The 25117-nt window shown below is 34.6% G+C and overlaps 1 protein-coding gene across 6 annotated transcripts in view; it reads right to left on the reverse strand.

Annotated features, from left to right (window-relative positions):
• REPS1 (RALBP1 associated Eps domain containing 1) overlaps positions 1-25117 on the reverse strand; it is a 71439-nt gene that overhangs the window by 20858 nt on the left and 25464 nt on the right. For 4 of the 6 annotated variants that reach the window (XM_054570037.1, XM_054570034.1, XM_054570033.1 and 1 more), the window contains exons 2-9: positions 18915-19038; positions 17099-17295; positions 16812-16965; positions 16171-16295; positions 15504-15666; positions 15163-15226; positions 13003-13157; positions 1870-1991 (exon numbers count right to left, since the gene is read on the reverse strand). In XM_054570037.1, coding sequence (XP_054426012.1) covers positions 1870-1991; positions 13003-13157; positions 15163-15226; positions 15504-15666; positions 16171-16295; positions 16812-16965; positions 17099-17295; positions 18915-19038 — 1104 coding nt within the window. The remainder of the gene's footprint in view (positions 1-1869; positions 1992-13002; positions 13158-15162; positions 15227-15503; positions 15667-16170; positions 16296-16811; positions 16966-17098; positions 17296-18914; positions 19039-25117) is intronic. The other 2 variants (XM_054570035.1, XM_054570038.1) reach the window with 2 other exon arrangements.

Below are 25117 nucleotides of genomic sequence, written 5' to 3' on the forward strand. Positions count from 1 at the left end.
AAATGGCACATCAAAAATGCTCAGTAAATGTTAAGATTATTAGTGCTGTTATTATTATTAGTGTTATCGCCTACAGTGCCTCATCCATATTCACATGCTAAGTAAGTATTTGTTGAAAGAATCATTAGTGCTTTGTGGTAGAAAATTATTAAAATGTCTCAGAGTCAATGTTAGTTTTATTAGCATTTTGATTTTCCCCATCGAGTAAAAAGAAAAATAACTATGACATTCATAACCTTATTACTGACTACAAAATGAAACTTGAGTACTATTTAAAAAGAAAAAGTACAACTGCTTAAAGCAGAATATGGAAGGGATTTCCAATCCTACTCTTTAATAGTCATGCACAATTTTATTTAGAATGAATATGAGGTTTAGAATTGAGATGCTTTAGAAAGAATTGTTTTACTTATGACCTGATATCAATGGAAAAAACTATTCATAATCTGATATTGCTTTTTGTTTTTTTACAAATATTTTACTTATTTATTTTTAGAAAGGGGAATGGAGGGAGAGAGGGAGAGAAACATCAATGTGTGGTTGCCTCTCGTGCGCCCCTTACTGGGGACTGGCCCACAACCCAGGCATGTACCCTAGACTGGGAATCGAACTGGCAACCCTTTGGTTTGCAGGCCAGCACTCAACCACTGAACCACCAGCCAGGGCTGATACTGCTTTTAAAAAACTGAGCAAAAATAGCTGTTTCTAGAACACTGACCCTACTCTCTACAAAGCCTCTTTCCTAGTAAATTCTTTCAAGGCTTAATTTCCTCCCTCTAGGAAAACTTTTATATACATGGTTTTACATCCGACGGTATGATAAGTGGTATATTATGTCTCAGGAACAGGTGTCTGTAATTGTCATAAAGCAGCAGCAAGTACTTTAAACCTGCCAGTTACTTCTGTTTTCAACTGTCCAAAATTAGCCAGTGTCTCTTTAATCCAGTACTTTTCTGGCTTTAAAAGACATGGAAGGCACAGAAGTTTAGAAATTCCTGAACATCAACAAATTTAAATTTGTAGCACTACCTAAAAGTGACACAAAAAATGTAAGGAAAAATAAGTAACTTGTTCACAAATAAGACTGCTATAACAGGCTAGAAGAGCTATTTTTTAACTAAAGTTCTACAGAGCACTAAGGTTTATCAACACAGAGGCCTCAGGCCCACTTCCCTTATTCTAATCTGAGTGGCCCTACTTTTGCTGTTTATATAAATGAGTTCCAAAGTAATGAGGAGGGGGATTGCATTTGTCTCAAATATTGTTTTGTATGTTATGCTTGGTCTTGTATGTAACATATCTTTTAACCACTGCATTTAATAGGGTTAAATTTGATTTTGTATTAAATAAAATTCAGTTATTACAAATAGCCTGGGTTGAAGAAAATACTTTTTTCATATGGAAAGGCTCACTAGTGACTTACTCGTATCATTTACAGTGCTAAGATTCCATATACATTATCACATACCTTGCCCCTAGGAATGAGAAGGTAGTGAGACACAGTGGGTATGGTAGCTGACTGCATGTCCAAGGACTTGTGTTTAAATCTTAGCTCTTGTCTCTCAACAGCTATGAGCTATCTTGGCCAAGACATTCACCCTTTTGACTGTAAATAGCATGTGTCTGCCCTGTCTAACAGGGTTTTAGCAGGAATGAGTTGTAGAAACCAAATGACAATATATATGTAAAAAAGTACTTTGCAAACCTCAGAGTCACATAATTACAAACATTTATCATAGACCTACTTTATGTGTTTGTTCTCTTAACTACGCATACATGCTCAAAGAGCTAGATGCCAAAATTACTCTATATGGAATGTCTTACCTTAACAAGTTAATGTTAATGAAAAGAAAGGGAAGCTTTGCTAACCTCACTGCTCTGATTCATCTCTGGCCAGGTCTGGTTTAGAGACGGCATGGACGGTGACTTGCTTGGAGGTGCTTCGGCAGGAGAGCCTGAATAACCTACCTCACCTGTCTGATCCCCAACGTCTGCAATTTAAAAATAGAGAAATTCTCTATAAATAATGCATTTTAGTTTAGGAACGTTACTTATAAAAAACCAAAATGAAGATTTTGACAAGTAATAATTTATAATCTGAATTTTCTCATGTTCCTAAAATAAACATTTTTATAATGAATGTCAACTATAATTGAAAAATAAACAAACATGTTAATAATCAGACAATGAGGCAGTACTTATTCCTGCTATTTATTGTCTACCTGAAACCACAGCTTTCCATAAATATAAATTCTAGTTAGGAATAAACAGAAAAAAGAGTGTTACATATAATAATAATAATAATAATAATAATAATACAATAGCAACCATGCTTTGAATCGTTTTCTGAAAATAGGGATGAACTCGTGCCAGTTCCCAAAGTGTATTTCATGGAATATTAATTAGTGAGATGCTTTAAAAAATTGGGTTCAATCCCTGACCGGCATGGCTCAGTTGGCTGGGTGTCATTCAGCAAAATGAAAGGTCACCGGTTCGATTCCCAATCAGGGCACATGTCTGGGTTGTGGGTTCTGTCCTCGCTCAGGGTGCATATAAGAAGCAACCAATGTTTCTCAGTCTCTTTCCCCCTCCCTTCCCTCTCTCTAAAAATAAATAAAATCTTAAAAAAAAATTAGGTTCAAGAAATTTTTTCTGTTCAACTAAATTTGGGGATACTGTAATTCCCTATTGGAGCATCCCCATGAACATTTATTTGTATATCAAAGATTTGTAATGCCCTAGAGCAAAACACTATTTAAATCTATTTTCCCCCCACACAAACCTTTTTTAATCAAATAAAATCCCTCAATATTCCCTTGGAATATACTTTGGGAACTGCTAATTTATGCCAAGTCACTCACACTTTCTCTATGAGTATCCCATTACCAAAAAGCATCATATTTTGCAGCACAGACAGCAAAAGGAAAGGAAGAGTCCCAGGCATGAGCAAAAAGCAGTCAATGAGCCCACACGAAACAAACTTATTTCGTTAGGCTCACTGGCACTTACAGACTTCATAGGAAAGCTACAAATCCATTACACAATTTCAAAATGGTTTTTAAAGTATTATGTGGTAGCGTAGTCTACTTTTAATTGGTTAAGCCTTAATTTAAAGTATTTCTTAAATTCCGATTTAAAAACTGATGGAATTTCAATGGTAACTTAATTCTTCTCATTCCAATCTTCCCAAGTTTTACATGGCTTTGAATATAATCCCAGGCTGAAAAGCACATTAACTGCCAAATTAATGGGCCAGGCCTAATCTATTTAGAACCTATATTAAAACATGACTCCACCATCTGCCACTATTTTCACTATTTGACACTGCACAGGTCAAATGAAACAGCACCTGAGTTCTCCATCAGAACAAAAGACATTGCCATTAAGTATTAGCATTCTACTTCAAATTCCTAAATAAATACCTATGTAACTTAGTAGTGTATAGGTTTTAACCTTTCAATAGATTCATAAATATTTCACATTTTAAAGCCTAACACAGAACCTGATGCATACTAGGCAAGCAAATATTTATTGAATAAGTTGTTTTTTGTGTTCTTTGTTAAGTTCACTCTCCTTTACTGTTATTTTCCTAGAACCAAAACTAACTACTGATATTTTGAAAAAGTACTCAAATTCCTTTACACCCTATTCTGTTATATAACTATCTCAAAATACTGGGTTGACCAAAAAGTTCATTTAGCTTTTTCTATATGATGGCTCTAGTAGTGCTTGGTTGTCTTTAACTTCATTTGAAACAATTTTGTTAGATGTGTTGTGACAGCTGTCATATCACCATGCATTTAAAAAAAACATCAAAACTGAATTTTTGTGCAGCCATTTTAATATTGAAGATGGAAGAAAATAGGCAACATTTTTGGCCTATTATGCTTTTTTATTTCAATAAAGGTAAAAATGCAGCTGAAACACAATAAAGAGATTTGTTCAGTCTATGAAGAAGGTGCTATGACTGATCAAATGTGACGAAAGTGGTTTGTGACATTTCTTGGTATATTCTGGCCAAATAATTCTTGTTGTGGGGCTGTCTTATGCATTGGAAGATGTTTAGCAGAGAGCCCCTGGCCTCTACCCACTAGAAGTCAAGAGCAGATGATCAACATATTCAAAATATCCAAATTAATAAAGTTATTGGTGAAAATGAAAAATGTGTCTTTTATTTTATGGAAAAATCTAAATAGGCTTTTTGGCCAACCTAATATTTCCCTTTTACTTACCCAGGCGTTATTTCCTCTACAGTTATATCACACTGCGAGTTCTAATTTGCAGTCCAGCATTGTATTTTGATAAGTTTTGTTTTGTAAGATCAGAAATTGTTGCTATTTCGTTCCTAATCCTATTCTTCTCTCAGTAACAGTGTCAGAATAGTATAGAAGAGGCAGACAGACTTCGGATAATGTTCTAGGAAGACCACTTAACTCAAAGCTCTTGAGAGAAAAACTAATGAAAAAAATATTTATGATAAATAGTAGCAGCAAATTCCTCATGGGGATAGCTTGTGGTTTCTGGAGTGAACAAAAATTAGGGACATGTTTCTATGATAACAAAGAGAAGGGAAGTTAAGGAAAGGAGGACGAGGGCCATAAACTTGACAGTTTACTGAAACTCGGTTAAAAGGATGGTGAACGGAGAAATGTCTTTAAGAGATCCACCAAAGCAGGTGTTAAAGAAAAAATCTACCTACAGTCAGACTATATTACTTAAGTCAGAAATGTCATCTCAGGGCAAACCGGGGCCCTGGGCTGGCTTTCTAGACCTCCATTCTCATGTCAGTCTTCGACTGGCAAATTTAAAGCCAGACTGTATTCTACCCCCACCTCAGGGCAGTTATAATTCTGGGAACCTCTGTGATTCACTGGCATTAAGCTGTAGTGGGTCCAACCTCTTGAAGTATATTATTCACCCAAATAATTATACTTCATAAGTATTCCAATACAGTCATTTTCCTAGAGTAGCAGTTCTCAAACTGTGGACCATGGACTCCTGGGAATCCTCATGACTCTTTTAGGGCATCTGAAAAGTCAAAAAGATTTTTGTAGTAATAATAACAACACCACTTTTTTCTCGTGTTGGCATTTGATCTAATAGTACAAAAGCAATTGTGGGTAAAACTGTGGGCTTATCAACAAGAAACAAGGCAGTGGCACCAAAATATAAAGGGTGGGGGAAAAGTAGGTTAATAGTTTTAAATATATGAAACACAGAGTTTATTCTTGTATTATTATTTATTAATTTTATTTTTTATGTATAAAAAACTGTGAACCTACTTTTCCCCCAGCTTGTATTAGTCGCTTTATTCTTCTCCCACACATTCCAGTTAAAGTAAATAAACAACTAGGCACAGCAATACCACTGAAAAAATGTTCACAACTAAGCTGTAAAATTTTTATTAAATTTCAGCCCCGAAAACACATCTTTTAATGCTGTGTACCAAAATAGGAAATAAATAAATATCTGCAAATCGATATAATGGTGTTCCGGAGTAACAGGGAGTAGCTTCTTCTCACAGCACCATGATCACCTCAAGGAAAAGTACTTGTATGAGCCAGCTGTCAGCTAAACAGGCCGCTGTTTTTCATGGAACATGATTTCTCTTTAAAGAACAGCTGATATAACCTATAATTATTCAGACTTGGATGTAGGCATTTGCTCAAAAATGAATTAAGTGAGCCTGTCAGTTCAAGAAAACAACTGTCTTCAATATTGTAACTAATGAAAAACTCTGAGCTTCCAAGAGAAAATTAGAATTTTGGAAAATGTGTATCCATATCCACAAGCTCAAGAGATACCCAGTACTTACAGATTTCTTTGACAAAATAGGCTACAGTATTAACAAATATGCTTTTTTGATATCTTATAATAAAGTATCCCAACATTGGAAAGATCTGTGTAACTCAATTAACTAATATTTTAAGAATAATCAATTATGTTATAAAATCATACATGGGTAAAAGATTCATCCAAAGCATATTCACAATGTAAGACAGATGTATGGATTTTAAAGTAACAGTATAAATAATTCACTAATATGGTTTCAGCTTTTACATTGTAATTAATCTTTAAGAAATTACCATTTGTTGACATTTGGTAAATGTAGTACTAAAGAATATCCGTAATTATCTAAAAATAGTCCTTCCTTTCACCATGCAAGACCAGATTTTCTTCATGTACTGGGGATTGCCAACCTTTTTCTGCCAAGACTTCTGCAGGCTGTATGTTCCCTGGTGCAACTTATTCAACTTTGCTGTTGCGGTGCAGAAGTAGCCATGGTAATTAGTAAAGAAATGAGCTTGGCTTTATTTTATTAAGACAGTAAAATTTCAGTTTTACATAATTTCACAAATTTGAATTTCATGTGTCATAAAATGCTATTCTTTGTATTCTCCAACAATTAAAAAACACTTTTTGTTGTGGGCTTTACAACAGTCAGCAGACTGGATGTGGCCCCCAGGGATTAGTCTGCCAGATCCCGGATACTCAAATAAAACAATATCCAACAGCCTGAACGTAGAAGCAAATATGAGGATCTAGCTGCCTTCTATTCTACAAAGATAGATATTAAAAAGATTTACAAAAATGCGAAGCAATATCACCCTTTTCATAATTTGTTTTTATTTTGGGGAATATAGTTATTTTCCTAAAAATGCCTATGCTAATATTTAAGGAGCTTATTATTAAAAATAGCCATAAACATTTTTAAAATTTATCATTTATAATTTCTAACAGGGTAATTAATAGATTTTAAATCACAGAAACAGAAGTTCTTTGGGGTCCACAAAATTTTTTATGAATGTAAAGTTTCTAAGTTTAAAAAAAATCACTATGTCAGAATACCCCCCAACTATTTCTGGAATTAGCAGAATTACACATTGCTTTTTTCCAGCTTCATGTATAGAACAACAAATGCCAGTAGAAAAAGAGCAAATTACCTATGTTCTAGAAGCTAACAGTCATGAGCATTAGGTCTGTAAATAAGCTATACTGCCTTCAACTTGGGTCCCTATAAATGCTCCAACAAAGAGCTGCATGCCCACCCACGATGCTGGCTCTAAGACTGTGTCCTCACGGAGGCAGGGGTGTAGTTTTACTCTTACCTGATGCAGTGTTCCAACCTAGCCTCCTGCTGGAACACTGTGTCAACCCTGCCTCCCTCCTGAGGCTTCTGCTCTGCCCCTGACATCATCAGAGCATCAGGGCTGAAAAAGAAGAGCATGAGCCTAAATTATTTGTTAACGTCAACCCCAAAAGGGCTTTGTGCAAAAAAGTATTTCCATGTATAAAAGTGTGTCTGGAAGATACCCTGTGTTATCATATTGATATACTGTCAGTCTATATTTAAAGGTTAGTAATGAGGGCAAATTAAATGAGTGCAAATCATATTGTTGGGATTATACTAAAAATAAAAATGCAATATGTAGTTTTCATTTTTCTAGCCTCCAAAAGACTCTGAAAAGTCCACAGATTCACTTCAGTACATTCAGTGTACCTGTTTAAATAATCTTTTGTAAAGAGCTTCAGTTTTCACCTCGGCTTATAACCTACCCACACTAAACTTCTTCTGTTGTCTTTGTAATATATTCGATATACTAAAAAATTGTTTCAATAACGACTGCCTGCTATTGTTAAGCTTGTAGAAGTATATACGCTCCCTAAAGTCTTATGGTTTAAAACATACTTTGTTTTCAAGTAGCCAAACATGTAGGAAGAACTTTTCAATCATAAATATTCAAGGTTCCAATCTCATTTAATAGTTTCATCAAAACAAAGGTTGACTATAGCTTTTATTTATTTGAAATGTCAATATTATTCTTATAAGAAAAAATACTTAAAGAATAAACAGGTTTTGATAGATTTTAGGTATTAAAGGAAAACTAGAAATGGTACCTTTTTCATTCATACTTAAAAGACAGGGATAAGCAATGCATATACAAAAAGAAATTACAATTTCAAGTCTGCTTTGTTTTGAATATTATGCGCATCAAAAACTATACACTATTTTCAAAATTAATTCCATTTCTCCCAAAACGCCACAAGACAGAAACTTAGTAAACTAACCTTTAGGAAGGCCTATGTAGAAGTCTCTAAGTTTTAAATTAAAATCAAAAATTTTAAAAAAAGTAAAAATGTGTCCAACAAGGTTTGGAATGAAACAAAGCATTTACCCAAAACACTAAAGAAGTCGTACTGGCTGATTTTTTGTTTGTTTGTTTTGTAGTACTAATCAACATTTTAGAGCTTACTTGCTTCAGCTATTATATTTCAAAGACCATTACGGATCTATAGGAGGTTCCCATTATCCAAAGATAGCTAAAAATGGAAAAGGCCCATTTAAAGTTAATCCACTGAAAATAAGGACTGCAATTTTGCAAAGGGAAAAAGAAATTTAATTAGGGCTTTGTCTTCAAAATTTAAACAAAAATGTGAAAATGGGAATAAAGAAGAATGAAAGATGTTAAATTCTGTGGGTGCTATTTGGTGGCAAAATTAATGAAGGCATGAAATCAGTCAATGAACATTTACTAAGGACTTATACATAAATACAGTAAATAAAAATGTGGTATTGACAAGATTAAGCTCCCATTTCTATGGCGTTTTCATTCTAACAGAGGAAAGCAGACATCCTTCACTTTGACTTTTACAATACCATAGTAAAGAAAAAGCCCATTTCTTCAGAAAAGAATGATTAAAGGTATCATTAATTATTCTCAAGGACTTTTACTAGTCCACTGATATTTAAACTAGAATCTTTAAAAGCCCCTGGTATGTTATCTTGCAAAGACTTTCTCACATATTATCTAGACTTGTTTGTCAATGCCTTTGCCAGGAATTTGAGATATAATTATTTTGACCAATTTCATTAAATGGTGCATCTTTGCTAATATTTGCAATTGTGCTGATTTGTGAACTAAAATACCCAATTATCTGGAGCTAAATAATTCTAGTGTTAAGACTGTACATGTGTTTGTTTGCAGGGGAGCGGTTGAGACAGAATTCCTTAATAGGAAAGGCAATGATCAATATTAATGAATATTTTCATTATTTTTTCCTCTGCAACTAAGGGTACTTGGAGAGTGAATTTTCAAAAACCAAGATTCTGGGTTCTTGGTACAAAACAAAGGTATATGTAGAAGCATGTACCCTGCAGCTCCATTTAAGGTAAAAGCTCCATTTTACCGTTAAAGGTAAAACCAAGAAACTCCCTCAAAATCTATCAATTAGAGATTGGTTAAATTAAGGTGACAAGTCTATAGATGGCAAAGTATAAAGATATCCAACATTACAAGAAAAAACAATCAAGGATGTATAGTGTGAATACACTTGTGTTAAAATAGATATCTGTATACGTTACTTGTGTAAGCTTTTATGTTAGCATTTTCTGGATGAATACAAACTCTTAACAGTGATTAGCTCATATCAAGCTAGTATCAGCTATAAATTTTTATAGTATACTATTCATAAAAAAAACTCCTGGCTTTTAAAAACATTCATGTTAGAAGTACTTCTAGGAGTTTGAGGACCTATGTCATGTACCATGTCAACAACAATGAAAATTTGCTCAAATTTACTGTATAAATAATGATTATGAAGGAGGAGACAGAATGGGGAGCACATTCCTTTCCCTCTTGGAGCACTGAGACGTGAAGACAGGAAACAGTTTAAAAAAAAGTAGTTCACCCAATTAGTCATTAAAAAACAAATGTCTACTTATGTACTAATTTGCACCCTACTAGGTGCTGAGATACAAAGAACAAGATGAATCTCATTACTGCCCATCCAAGAGCCTCTATTCTAGCTTAACATAGAGATATTTATCAAATAATCCCATAAAATACAGTATATGTAAAATTGCAACTATGCTACGAAGAAGATTCTTCAGAGACTGAGATTAAGATGCAAAGCATCTCGACATGTTTGTTTTTTTCCTTTAAGATACATTACTGTGGTAGACTAGCAGGGCACCTTAATACATATATTTTTTAAAGAAGATAACCATCTTTGGAAGATAAACATTCTTTCTTGAATTCAGCTTCAGAAAGCTGTTTCCACAGATGAATTTCTGCATGCTTTCCTTTAATTCTAATGTTAAATATTAAGTATTTTAATCCAGGTCCATTTAAGTACTTGTACCCATGATCCTTAGCTATTTTATTTTTATTTGCTATTTAATCCCATAAATTTGTTCAAATAATTTTGGAAAAAATACATCTATATCCCATCTATGTTTGTGTGTCTTTAGAAAGCCTAGCTCATTTCTCCAAACAACTGTAACTCAAGCTACCACTTTCACCAATTTTTCTATAAGAGTTAATTTGTAAATACAGAATACATTGTTGTGGAGTGAATATTTTAGTATGTCCCAACATCACAAACATTTAACAAAAGACTACTTTCTGGGTTTTTTTTTTTAATTATTAAAGATTTTATTTATTTTTAGAGAGGGGAAGAGAGGGAGAAAGAGAGGGAAAGAAACATCAATGTGTGGTCACCTCTCACACACTCCCTGCTGGAGACCTGGCCCGCAACCCAGGCATATGCCCTACACTGGGAACTGAACCTGGGACCCTTTGGTTCGTAGGCCAGCGCTACACCAACTAGGGCCAAAAGACTGTATTTTCAAAGATAGAAATATGTCAAGAAAAATATGCTACTTTAAAAATGGCACATATTTAGCATTAATTCACTTAGTAATTATTTACTGAGAAACTTAGTACATGCCCAGCAAAGTGCTAGATCCTAGGGATATTACAGTGAATATGACACATTTCCTTTAGGAAAAAAAAAAAAAAAAGTCAGTCAGAATGTAGTGGTAAGAACAGGATTCAGTGTGATGTATGCCACAATAAACAGCATGTAGGAGAGGTCAGAGAAGACAGAAACTACTTTTGTCTATATGCCAGACAGGTTCCACAGAGGGAATATTTAAGTTAAATTTTCAGGTCAGCCAAAAGATATTTCTTGGGTATTTCCCCTTCAACTGTGATCTTCTAAAAACACAGCTATTTAAAAGGATTTTTACAGATCTTGATTGATCCAGTGTCACATGACAATTTCCATACTCAAAAAACTTTGTCATATCAATCTCAGGTTTACGACAGCTGAGGAAAAAAAAAAAGGTTCATCATTTCCTCAACCCTTGAATTAACAAAATTCCAAATTTATCATTTATAAGAAGGCAAAGCAGATTTCAGTTTAATATCATCTGGGTAAATGTTTATAATAAGTTTCATCAAAAAAACTACATAGAATATGTTGAAATGGGAAAAAACTGAGACTTTGATATCTTTAAAACTGTAGTTAGAACAAGAGTATACAGATATACACAGGCAAAAAAAAAATCAAAGTGAGTCTTCACTAAAAAGGTCTAATAGGAGTAAAAAGACAAATGCCCAGAAAAGAACTTCTACTTGAATCATCAGTCTTAAAATTCAGGTAGATCAAGTTTACCAAAAAAAGGTTTTATTTAAATTAAAGAAAAATTAAAAAAAAAAGACTACATGCAAAAGCCAGATTCACCAACCAATATGCAACAGGTAACAGAATCAGACAAGTCTCTAGAAAACGACATAACAGAATAAGCTTGACTTATTACTATGCTATCTGTTTTCAAAGGGTTAAAGTCATAGAAAAACTCTAGACATAGGACCTAATTTCTAAATCAATGGCATAGCAAGTCTGTAACTATCACAATTTCTTCTCTTTTGGAATAAAAGCAAACAAAGAAGTTCTTTTTGTTTATTTCTTAATTAGGTAAATCAAAGTACTTTGAAGCAAAATATCCACCCCTCCCACCCCCAAAATACTAAGCTTTTAGCTCAAGTTACAGGTTAACTGATGCCTAAAAACTACTTGAAATGATCGGGAAAATCCTAGGATTCTTATAGGATCATGTTTCTAAAAAAAAACTAAAACGAACCCTAAAATTTTAAGTCAACCTATTGGTTGAGACAAGGTCAGTGTACAATTCAGGTCCTGAAATGCGAATGGTATCAAATCCACATTTCAGGTGGAGAAATAAAAAGAACAAAACAGAATAAATGGTTAGAACTTGCCCAAGGTCACATGAGCAATTAGCAAAACTAGAAGCACACTCAGATTCTAGACTCTAAGGAGACCATTTTCTTTTTGATAGTAATAGTATGCATATGATTCCTACTGTATAATTTAGGCAATGAAGTCAGATCATATGTAGTTCTGGGTTAAAGAGATGCTGCCTAAGAGATGAATGCCCTTTGGAGAATAAAATTCTGTTTTAACTTTTCTTTTAAAAGTATAAAATTCCTTCCATCATAACATCTAAAACAGACTTTAGATAGGCAAACCAAAGACAATAATTTAGTTTTAATTAGACTCTTTAACATTAGATTTCCTTTTAGTCATTTAGAATTTTTTAAAAGCATACTTATTTTTTACCCCTTATATTCTTGTTTCCTTTAAAATAAAGCTGTCAGTAAATGAGCATTTACAAAAGCTGTCTCATAAACATGATCAACAATGTAGCATTATCTACATTAAACACAAAATTTCCAGATTTCTTTAGAGTCTGGAGAAACTGGCCTTTTAAAAGGAAAATGCTTGCAGACTGCAAAGGTCTAATGATAAGCCAGGCACTTCCCTTCAACAAGTTAAGATGCATGAAATGGAGAAATGTTGATAATGAAGACAGGCTACTTTATCCACTTCAGACATATAAAATGCAATTAAAGGATGGCAAAATAAGACACTGAAATGCTCTTCAAATCTCAGCAAGTCACAAGTGTCAAGTACTGGCATATATTCTTTATTTTTTGTTTAAAGCTGATTAAACAAACAAAACATTAGGCCAAGGTCAGGCTGTGTACATCTTATTCTAATGGCAAATCTACGTGCTACTGATGAAATGTCTATGCTCTTAACCTAAGTTTTAACATCTATCTTGATTTTGCTTTGAGAACCAAGTGTTATTTATCAAAGCATGCAATCAGGTCTCTTCAAGCTCCTGGCTCTTACCTGCTGAATCTTCCAAATCAATCAGTTTGGGCATTAAACTTTCAGGGAGTTTTTCTGGTAAGTCATAGCCATTCTTCCTAGCAACTACCAGATGAAAAGCAGCACAAAACTCATCCAGTGTCAATGCTCCATCTTTATCAAAGTCTGAGAGTTCCCTAAAAGACAAACTTATCATGAATATGATCATATTCTCGTTTGGACTCCTTTATATATCAAAAAAAGAAATCCTTTCTCTGAAAATGTGCAAACAATCAATAACTTTAAAAATCCCATAGGTGGGAAGATATGTAACAAAGCAAATATAGCAAACATGTTAACTACAGAATGTAGGCGATAGGCATGTGAGTGGTTTAAGGAATAATCCTTTAAACTTTTCTATACACTTAAAATTTTCATAATAAAATGCTGAAAAAGAACCCCCCAAAATAAGGTCAGCAAAAAATGGCTTTTAACACATGAGGTCTGTCCAGAAGGTATCCAGCCATGGACTATGAAAAATAAGGGGCATTTATTGTACAAGAAACATTGTACAAAGAACAATGACGCCTCAGTCTCCTTCCAAGCAGGCACCTTGGGACCTCACACAGTTCTCCCATTTGCCATCAGATACCCCATTGTATTTTCCTGAATCTCACTGATGGTCTAAAATCTCTTCCCTTTCAAAGGTGATTTTCGTTTTGAGAAAAGCCAGAAGTTGCAGAACAACAAATCTGGGCTGTAGGAGGGCTGAGTCACCTGGGTGATGTGATGTTTCACCAAAAAACTCTGCACAGGACATGATGCATGAGCAGACACATTGTTGGGATGAAGCTGCCAATCACCAGCTGCCCACAGCTGCAGCCTTCTGAATCATCCAAATAGTTCCCACAGAGGAATGTTCAAGTTTAATGCAAAATTCAATGTAGAGTTGTTGCTCTGCTCACTCAGTCATTTGGAATGCACCAGCCACAGAGTACACATGCTCACTCAATGGCATCTACCACCCCCACTGACTAGTACAGTGAAGTTGTCACTGTTCATGCATGCACATTCCAGTCTCCTCTTCTTGGCTGCCAAGTTACAATGATGTCCCACAAACTGTTCTTGTTTTATTAACAATGGCTGGACTTTTTCTGGACAAACCTTGTATATATTTTTAGAAACAATTTTGTTGAAAGGCTTATTTAATAAGTCACTAAAATTTTCTACAACTTTGTTTTAATTTATTAAAGGTCTACACATGTACTTTAAAGCACTCAATACAACTACAAGGCTTGCTACAAAAAGAGAGCAGCCTCGCCTTGATATCTTTCCATTTCCTATATGCAGGTGTATCTAGGAAATTTTTGTATTTATCACCTTAAATTATTAATGGCATGAATATTGTGCTAGTTCTTGGTTTTTGGTTTTAGGCATTAGCTACCTCCTACTCTATGCTACTAAAAGCCCTATTAAAATTTAGAATATAGAGGAATACATTGATATAAAGTAGAAACAATGCTTGTGTTTATCTGAAAATTGTTTCTTCTTTTTACCCTCACCTTAGGACATGCTTAATAATTTTAGAGAGAGGGCAAGGGAGGGAGAGAAACACCGATCAGCTGCCTGTCATATGTGTCCCAACTGGGAACTAAACTCACAACCTAGCTATGTGCCCTGACTGGGATTCGAACACATGACCTTTCGGTATAGAGGACAACTCTCTAACCAACTAAACCACACCAACCAAGTATGATAATTGTTTTTAAAAAGTGATTTATGATTGTAATTTAATGACTAGTTCCATCCACATAGCTAATACCCAGGATCTTAAGTCTGTATTTAAATGGGTGCTAAGCACCGTTCTTAAACCCACGTATAGAACTTAATAAACTTGCTTAAATTCAAATAAACATAACCATGTATGAGCAAACTTACTTTTATTCCACACATTATACTAGCAACAAGCAACAGCTAATACAGTTAAAGACTTTAGCACTTTTTAAAGAACTACTGTACCAATATCACTATTTGAGAGAGAGAGAGAGAGAGAGAAACTGACTATTTTAAGGCAATGCTGAGTTAAGAACATTCTTGAAAAGGGTAGTCTAACAGTTTGCTTTTGAAGCTTAAAAAAATATACCTACAGGAAACTCCTTTGAAACAACCCACATTACCCCAACTAACATATACCACACTTACCAAATATGAGAAAGTTCAAGAATAGGAAGCTTTGATTTTGTAAAAAACTCTTTAGCTGCAGATCCTGAAATATTAAAACAGTGTTGTTTAGCATTATTCTGAACTTAAAGATCCAAGAATAACATGTGATAAGTCTTAAGACCGTTTTCACTGAAAAAAAAGGTACCCTTGGCATGTGTATGTGTCATGGTTTTGGACTCCAGTGACTATAAGCTCTTTTTAGACAAACAATTTGAAAATTATCTTTTATAATCTCTGACCAATAAAACCATGTCTTTGATATTGTGAAATCAAGACTTTGAACTGTTCCCATCTAGAAAAATTTGTTTTTAATAACTCACCTGGAATAAATCCGTTTAGATCAGGCTGAATGGTTTTAAACTGGTTTACATAATACTGTCTTTGTTCATCTGTTATTTTCCAGGGATCATCATAACTACTGGATTGCCTACGAATTTCATTGGCAGTTGTAACTGATGCTACAGTTCGTACTGTTGTCTGGTCCTGTAATGAAACAATTTTTCCTCAGTACAGTATCTATCTACCTGATTACATGGACCAAGATTGCTAGGTTACTTATCTTTGAAAGTAAAACTTACTTTTTGTGGATGTTTAAAATATAAGAAGTCTTCACAAACTCATCAGCAAACTACATAATTATAATCAGGTTATTGAATGTTTTCAGACAATGATTATATAAATGTGTAGAATGACAGCAATATGTAAGCAACAGAAAGTTATGAAAATGTGCTAAGAAAGCCAAGCAAATATATTTCTGGATGCCAAAAAGTTCACTAAGGAATTAGAAAGAAAATCAGCGAAAACTTTTAGCGAAACATTTCAATGATAACGGACTTGAAGAAAAGGCACAGAGCAGAGTTGTCTTTTTTTTAAATATAAGAATGAACTTGCATTTATAAAATTTGCAACAGCAAAATATAAAAACAATGACTGCAGCAATACTCTGAATGAAGCAAATAAAAATGCAATACCAATAAAATGTCACACCTGGACAGAAGCAGGATGCATGGGTAAAAGAGTACTGGTTGGTGGAGTATCTGCAAAACTGACCCAGTTTTCTTGGGGTGGAGGTGGAGAATGCCCTGACCACACTGCATCGCCAGCAGAAGTACCTACAAGCAGAACAGGTAAACATGCTGACTCATTTTTAAAGGGAAAAAAGTTACCAGGCTTTTTACTATAAACAACTCACCATACACATATTATAAAAGTACTCTTTCAAGTGCTAACTTTGAAGAAATTTTAATTTCCAAAACTGAAACCTTTTCTGTCAGTTTAAAATTATGTCATTTAAATTTATTAAATTGTTACTGAGATTTCCTTGTCAATACTAAAACTAATAATTTATACATAATATCCTGGGAAATAATTATTTATACTCATTTTACCTTCAGAGAACCTGGCATCTATAAATTTTTTTCTAAGCACCATAGATAAAAGTAAAAGCAATTACCACTGTTTGAAGTGATAAATCTACTTACAAATTTTCATAGTTGGTTTTTGCTTCTATTTAAGGCATTTAACTTATAATTAGAAATTGTCTTAGAGACAACTCTTAAAGAAATGTTATCAAGTTTCCTTCAATTTACACCATTAACCAATGAGTTACCTCTAGAACTTCTAAATACCTGATTGTGCTTCACCAAAGGGAGACCAAAATGGCCCAGGTCCTGCAAGAGGCCTCTCACTATTTCCTCCACTGGGATGACGGTTGTGTTTCCTCCACGTGTGCGGAGAAGTTGGTGGGGACTGCTGTGGAGAAACTACTGGAGATGCAGGTTCCTAGAAAGAATAGTATTATTTTTAAATTTTAATTTTAAGGTAGCATGTTCATTTTTAAGGCACTCAGTGAAAGTTTTAGTGTAAGCATCTACATAGGATATCAACTGAAAATAACCGACATGCACATGACTACCTGTTGCTCTGCAGACGTACGAGACTGGACGGTATCATGGCTTATGGATCCTTTTTTCACTTGTCCCCTTCCAGGTGGTGGAGGAATTACACCAGAATAAGACCCTTGATTTTCAGAATCTGAAGAATATGAAGCTGCATGGCGAGATTCCTGTTCATTCTTTGAAGCAACAAATCTTGGCAAAGGAAGGTCCTTTACTGTTAACCACAAAAATACTTATTAACTTTAAAACAAAAAATCATGCACACATTAAAAACTGAAATTGAGATGAATTAGATATTAGATATGGGAAAGAATTTTTCTAAAAACTGATATAGAAACAAGAGATATAAAATGTCTATCATTATGAAATTTAGACCATCGCCTTCCTTAGATTGTTGAGGGAGACTCTAACCTAGAAAGAAATAGAAATAGTAACACCCAATTGTCCTTCTAAGAGGTTATAACAACAGTTGCATGTCTATTCCTATGTTTGCCTTCACATTTACCTCATCTCATAACCATATTAAACCTGCAAAGTTCCTATTTTACATGTACAGAAACTGAGGCTCCAAGATGTCAGTCGCTAACAGTAACTGACAAAATCTAAACCAAGTCGGCCTGACCGCAAAGCCTAGGCTATTTCTACTCAACACTGATTCTCTAAAATAAGATGTTAAAGTTCTAAGTAAAACACACAATATGTCACTAAGTTTCAAACTAGATTAATCTAGACATTTTCATGGCAGAAATTCCTGAAGCCATCTTACTGTTCACCTACCAAGGACACCGTACAAGCTGCTCCATCTATCCATTTTAGCCTGCCTTATTTCACTCCAACAGGCAGACACTCTACATTCAATTTTAAATAAAGAAGAAAAATAAAAAACTAAACTTCTCTGCAGGTCAGTCATAGCTCATACTTTTAGACTGGAATAATACAGCAGCAGAATCATTTTTAGAAGAAAACATACCTCCCTCCACTATGATTACCTATTTGTCTCCTGAGAATCTCTACACTAAGAGGGAGATTGAGCTTATTTGGTATGTATGTAAAGAATTCAAATTACCTGAAAAGGATGGAAACTCTCAACATTGGAAGAATGACGCGTGGCAAACCAGAGGTCCACAATGAAAACCTCCAACTGACTAATAAACTAAGCTGGTACCAAAAACTACTACATTATAGAAAATGCAGTTTTCTCTTTCCCCTTTTCCCTGTGAAAAGTACAAAACTCTCTGCATTTAAATACTTAAAAGTTTCCACCTGCTTTACTATCAACACATGTCCAAATAATAGAAAACTAATTATCCTAGGTGATACTTAATAAGGCAGTCACATGTCTATAACTAGGTTTTAGTCTGCCAATATTTAATACTGTCTCTGTCAATCAGAAAGTTTTAATTAGTATTTTCTAATTTTATATGGAGCATTCATATAGTCTTCACAAAGAAAACAAAGTATAATGTTGCTTTGTGCTTAGAAAAATATATAAAGAAAGTATATATGAAGGTCACTAGAATTTACCATTTACCTTGATAAAATTATTCACCTAAATTCTAAGCAATTCTTAATAAATGTATGCTATAAACCTCCATTTTAATAGTTTATATCATTAAATATGTATGAAGTAAATATATGCCATAATATTTAAGATAACTTTTCAAATAATCACAACTTTTAAAAAGTATGGTGGTAAGAATAAAGTCAGGACACTTCCCTTAAGGTCACAAACGCCACTGTAATATCAGAAGGACTCAACATTTGTACTGAATTTACCTCATTTGTGATCAGAAGTCTATTTTCATTTCAGTTACTAATGTATCCCATATTTACCTGTATTAATACTTTCCACTCTTAAAGGGAAACCAGACTGGGCAACAGCCACAAGTTTCAAAGCAATATAGAACTGACTTCTTCCAAAATAACCAAGTCTTGTTGCACCACAAAGCTCCGTAATCTATAAAAGAAAACAATGTAACATAAGATTTATGACAATAATTATCTAACTTCTGTTGATAACTTCTCCAAAATACATAGCTGACATACTACTCTCAACCTGATAATCAACCTCCTCAAGTTTCAGGTTAGTTTAAAAACAAAAAGGCACTGACCTTAAATATAAGCAGGTTATCATTTTTCTACTTATTAAAATCCATGTGATAAGCAATTTTATTTTATTAGAATAACTTTTTTATGAGTCATATTTTTAAGAAATGTACCATCCATTCTTCTTCATAAACACTGTGAACACAACAGGGCCATGCAACTGACAGATTATTTTGCAGCCATTTAAAGTCATAAAATCATGTATTAACTGGAAAAAAAAAACAGGACACATTTGAACCACATAAACACAAATCTGAAAATAATCAGATATATAAAGGTTCTATCAGTAAATGTGTTAAGTGAGATTAAGGGTAGGACTTTTTCCTCTTATTTTCCAGATTGTATTTAATGTGGTTATACTCCTTCCTTTAACACAACAATTTTTGTTTGCTGGTTTTGTTTTTTAAAAGCATTAAGGTTCTCAAGGGTCTACACTGATCATTCTAGTCATTCAGTAAGTATTCCTAGACTAGTTATAGCAATTAAGTATCAGACTAGAAAAGAGAATTTTAGGTTACAAGATTAAATTTTAACTCCAAAAGCTGGAGTAGATGTCTACTATATAGACATTATTATCTTAAAAGTAAAATAAGCACCAAGTATCCTTGTCTCGACTTCTTAAGAAATATAAATTTGTATAAGGAAAGAAGCATATTTAGCCTGTTTTCTTTTCCCAAAAACACTCAAAGAAAGATTAAGGTACCTCACATGTTGTGAGATTTCTATTCAGAAGTCTGTATTTACTAGAATTCAAAAAAGCAAAGTAGTTAAGCAATGTATAATAACCATTTGTTTATGTGCACAAGAAAAGAATTTTGCTGTGACTGATCAGCACTGGAAGAAGTTCCTGTGTCTGTCACTAAGGGATATCGCTTCTGTGTAAATTTAAAAGGCAAGGAGGATAGTCCTGGCTGGTGTGACTCGGTTGGAGCCTTGTCGGGTACACCAAAAGTTTGGGTGTTCAATTCCCGGTCAGGGCACATGCCCAGGCTGCAGGTTCAATCTCAGGTCGGGGCGCAAATAGGAGGCAACCAATCGATGTTTTGCTCTCTCTCTCTCTCTCTCTCTCTCTCTCTCAATCCTTCCCTCCCTCTCCTTCTCTTCCTAAAATCAATCAACATATTTTTTAAAAACTTTTTTAATTTTTTAAAAAAGGCAAGGAGGATAAAGAGGCAGGTTTCCATTAAGGGAACTATGAGGGCGAGAGAGTTAAGAAAGTAAAGCATCTAAAATATGCTAGATATATGCTAGCTAAAGGGAGAACCTAAAAGGAAACACATGGTTTATTTAGCCTTGTTACATCCACTTCAGGGGTCTGTGGGACACTCAAGGAGACACCCAGGGAACAGTTAGAAATGCAGAGGGAGTGTCCCGAAGGGAGCGAGCTGTGTAAATGGGCCCCATGCTTGGGAAGCAGACAGTAGGTGATGACTGCGCCTGGGGCAGTAAATGAGCTCGCCTGCAAGCCCAGAGCAGTGAGAGGAAAACCCAGGGAACACCAGAACCTAAAGGGCAGGTGTAAAAAGAAGTCTGTAAGAAAGGCAGGGGAAAAGTACCAAAAGGAGGAGCCAATTAAACTTATCACAAGAACAAAACAGAGAAAATGAATTATGGAATAACCATATAAGGAAACTATATAGCCTTTACAACTCACTGCTTATAATATTAATGTTATTAAAACAAAAAGCAGTCTATAAATATAATTCCAATTTTATTAAGATATGTACATATAAATGGCAGTGAATATGCCAGTGATTATTTCTGGGTGCTGAGATTAAGGGATATTTGTTTTCACTACATGAGTCTGTAGTTATTGCTCTATTACCAAAAAATGTATTATCATTTTCTCAGAAAATTGATCTTATTAAAAAAGAGAAATAATGGGACCAAATAAAAGAGGGAAAAAATACACTTTATATTTTGTAAGTAGGAGGTTTTTGCTGCTTGAGTAGAGATGTGGCAGGATAAAATATAGTTGGCAATGGGTTAAGGATGAACAGGAGAAATTTAAGTGGAAAGACAGGCACTAAACAGGTTAAGATACTTGGTTCTGAAAGAAAGTTTAGAATGGTAATTCTGCTTCTCCCTAAACCTCAGAGCTAGTCAGTGGATGAGTTGGCACTAGAAACCAGGTCTTTTTATTCCAAACCCAAAACTCTTTCCAGAGTGGTTAGGAGAACAAGGAAGGATACTACCTTTCTACTGTATTACACAAAACAAATTTTTAAGTTTTATATGCCAAAATTCCACCCCAGGGAGCACAAAAAGAAATCTGAGTATAAGGGGAACAAATGGTAATGGAAAAAAAAATTAAATAGAATCAAGTTTTTCAAAAGACGAAGAAGAAGTTTAAAAAGGGAGAGAAAAAGGGCTCAAAGGCAGCATTTCTAGTAATTTCTCTACAACTGGTCCTGGCTGCACCAGCTAAAAAACACTTTGTGGCCCAAATCAGGCATGTGTGTCACTGATCATCTCTCCAAGCTACACTAGTTGGAGAGGCCATAAGCTCTTGAGAGCAAGGGAAAGAAGGGCCCTGGCCTGCATGCTCAGTTGGTTACGTGTCTCCCACAAAGCAAAAGGTTGCAGGTTCAATTCCTGGTCAGGGCACATGCCTGAAGGTCAGGTTTCCTGTTGGGATGCACACAAGAGGCAACCAATTGATATTTCTCTCTTCCTCCCTCCCTTCCCTACTCTCTAAAAACTAACTAAATAAATAAATGTATTTTTTGAAAACAAAAGGAGAGAAAGGAGGAAAGGAGCTATGACATACAATTTACAAAAATAATCTCTGATGAAACAGAATCAAGAAGTCTGATTTATCATCACAATCTTGTGAATTAGACAAAATATGTCACTAAAGAAATATTTGGAACAAATTCCTACAGGCAAAACTGCAGGACCAAAGTATTTGTATATTTGAAAACGTAATAGCTACTGCCAACTGCCTTTCAAAAAGGTTACTGAAATTTATTCTCTCACTGTCAATAGAAGAGTACTTGTTTCTCATCTTATCTCCAGTACCTTGTAAAATGACTCACACTTACAAGTATTCTCTCTGGCTTGCTATGTTACACAGTTCTGTATAGCTAATCTAGGCCTATTTTTAAAATTATTTTAGCTTTATAATATTTAAATATCTGATAAAGTTAGCCTAGCTCTCAATTTTCTTTTTTCTTATTTAGAATTTTCAGGGCTATTCTCATATTACTTATTCTTTCGAATAAATCTTTAGAATCATGTATCAAAATAAGTTGAGATTTTAACTGGAATGGCAATTTATTAATCGTCATATTCCTAACTTTAACAAGACGACTTCTAGTGTTTTATCATTAAGTACGATACTGGTATAATACTCTGCAATACTTTTGTCATATTAAGTTACTATTCAGCTACTTCCACTGCTCTACGAGTTTTGTTTTCATTTGTTATTTTCAAAATCAAAAAAATAGGTGTTCATTTTATTTTGTGCATATTTGGGCAGAAAACTAAAAGATCATAATTTTTCTCTTTGGTCTATTAATATTAATAATTCTAATAATAGAGGTCCTAACATCAAACCATTCTTTGATCTCTGGAATGAATTCCATTTAGTCATGGTGTATTACTTTAAAAACATCAAATGTATAAAATTTTATCCACAATGTTAAAATGATTAAGCTTTAAAAAAAAACAACAACAAACCTCTATCTGAAAGGCTCGGAATTGGTGTTATGTTGGCTTTGTAAACACAGTTGGCAAGCTTTACTTTTTTTTCCTCTGGTCTGAAATACTTTAAATAGATTAGCAATTATATGTTCCTTAAAAATGTGTAAGAATTCACCTGTTACACAGGGTGGACATGTATATTTTTGACATGTGTCTCCATGTTACTCCATGTTATTTGGTATCAACTGGGTTTCTACCTCTAAAATAGTAATAATTTCCTAGAAATAATAACTTCCTAGAAAATCATTTATCACCTCCAAACTTTTAAATTTATTATTAGTTTGGCCTATTATTCAAAGTAGTCTCGTTGTTTTAATGGACTCTCTATGGCAATTCCTCCTTAATCTAAATTCTGTGTATCTGTGCACAAGCTCCTCTCTCCCTACTCCAGTGAAATCAGTTAACCTTTTGGGATACAGATTCCCAGGCTCCTTCCATTAGACTCTAACTAAACTAGGAAACCCAGCTAGTTGTGGCTGGTATACTGCTGATAGTTACTATAAACTATTAAGCTTCATTTTATTAACATCATAAAATTTCCATGTCAAGGAAATACACTAGGGTGGTTGATGTAGACAGGAGCTGTTGCCCCAGAGAAAAGCTTATGTTTCCATCATTTAGTAATACAGCTTAAGAGTCAGCATTCAACCCACGCCTGATGTGAGGCAGGCAACCTTGTGAGGGGCCACGCCCCAGCACAGAGCTCAGTTAGTTCTTCTACTGACTCATTAAATATGAACAGGTACCAAAGATCAACAAACAACTGAGCAAATCTGACAAAAATGAAAGAGAACTGCCCAATTTAGAAACAGGAAGAAAAAACTCTAAGGGGAAAGATGTAACTCAGGAGTGAAAGAACACTTGAAAATACTCTAATGAGTATCCTCTGACAGATTTAAGGCTACTGCATCCATAAAACAATAATAGGATACTATGAAAAAGGGGCAGAAAATGAGATGTATAGAAATATACAAAGCTCCACAGAAATACTAGAAGATAAAATAAAGAAAAATTTCTCCAGAAGTAGGAAGGGGAAAGATGAATTGGAAAATGTAAGAGAAAAGAAACAAAGAGGAATTAGAATAACTAAATTTTAGTTAAAATGAGGTCTACAAAGAATACAGAAAAAACAGAAGAGTAACAATTCAAGAAAAAGAGTTTTCCCCAAAGCTAAAGGACAAAAGTTTTTCATATTGAGAGAGTATACTGAGTGCTCAACACAATGGGTTAAAGAATTCCTAAACACATTTCTGTGGAACTTTAACAAGGATAAAACAAACATCCCAAGAGCACCAAGAATAAGCTGAGGGCAGGTGGGTAAAGGAGAGAGACACTTAAGAAGACATATTAACTGAACTATAATCATATTTCTCATCAGTAACACTGAATATTAGAAAACAATGAAGCAACATCCTCAAGGTGCTAAGAAAAAATTATTTTCAACCTAGAATTCTACATCCAAACTACCGTGAAGATGATGGAAAGATCAGACACTTTCATAGATGCAGAAATGAAGTTTAAGTACTATAAACTCTTCCTTGGGAAAATATTTGAAGGTGTTATTCAGGAAAATCTGGAGACAGTACATCCAGGAAAAAGTAGATAACATACCAAGAAAGTGGGGAAATAAAATTACAGGATTACAGCTGCGAAGGAAAAATGGGCTAAGTAGCAAGCATGACAAGCTCAGGGGCCTACTTGGGAGGCCTAACAAGCACAGTGACCAAAAGTATCTGTTACTGTCAGTATTGAGCTAGAAAAGAGGAGCAAACAGGACTTGGACATTGAACTTAATAAAATGGGAAGCATGAGCCTGTTTGCTTGTCAACCAGGAAGCAACAGCTTCATCCTTCAGGGAATTACAGCATTGCTGCGCCAAGGTGATTAACTCTGTTCCCTTCCCCCACTCCAGTACCAGATTACCAGGTGGGAGCAGGGGAAACAAACACATAACACAGCTGAAGTCAAAATGGAGCAGGGGAACGTCCTTGACCAAAGAGGTCTGTCAATCTAGCCTGGGCAAAGAACGGATTGGTTGGGAGGTAAACCAATCCAAAGCTTGCAAAAGCTTCGGAGTTTGGGTATTTTGAGAAAGGACCTGGTCCATCCCAAACCCAAGCTCTTGGTTATAATGAAAGGGAACAAAGAACTCTCTCACTCACCCACCTGAAGATGCATTCGCCCCATTTATTTGTGCCCTCTTGTGCCTGGAAGCCTGCGGCCAT

This window comes from Pteronotus mesoamericanus, unplaced genomic scaffold (genome assembly GCF_021234165.1).
Source record: "Pteronotus mesoamericanus isolate MK-2021 breed Mesoamerican mustached bat unplaced genomic scaffold, CSHL_Meso_final contig_20, whole genome shotgun sequence".
Lineage (NCBI taxonomy): Eukaryota > Metazoa > Chordata > Mammalia > Chiroptera > Mormoopidae > Pteronotus > Pteronotus mesoamericanus.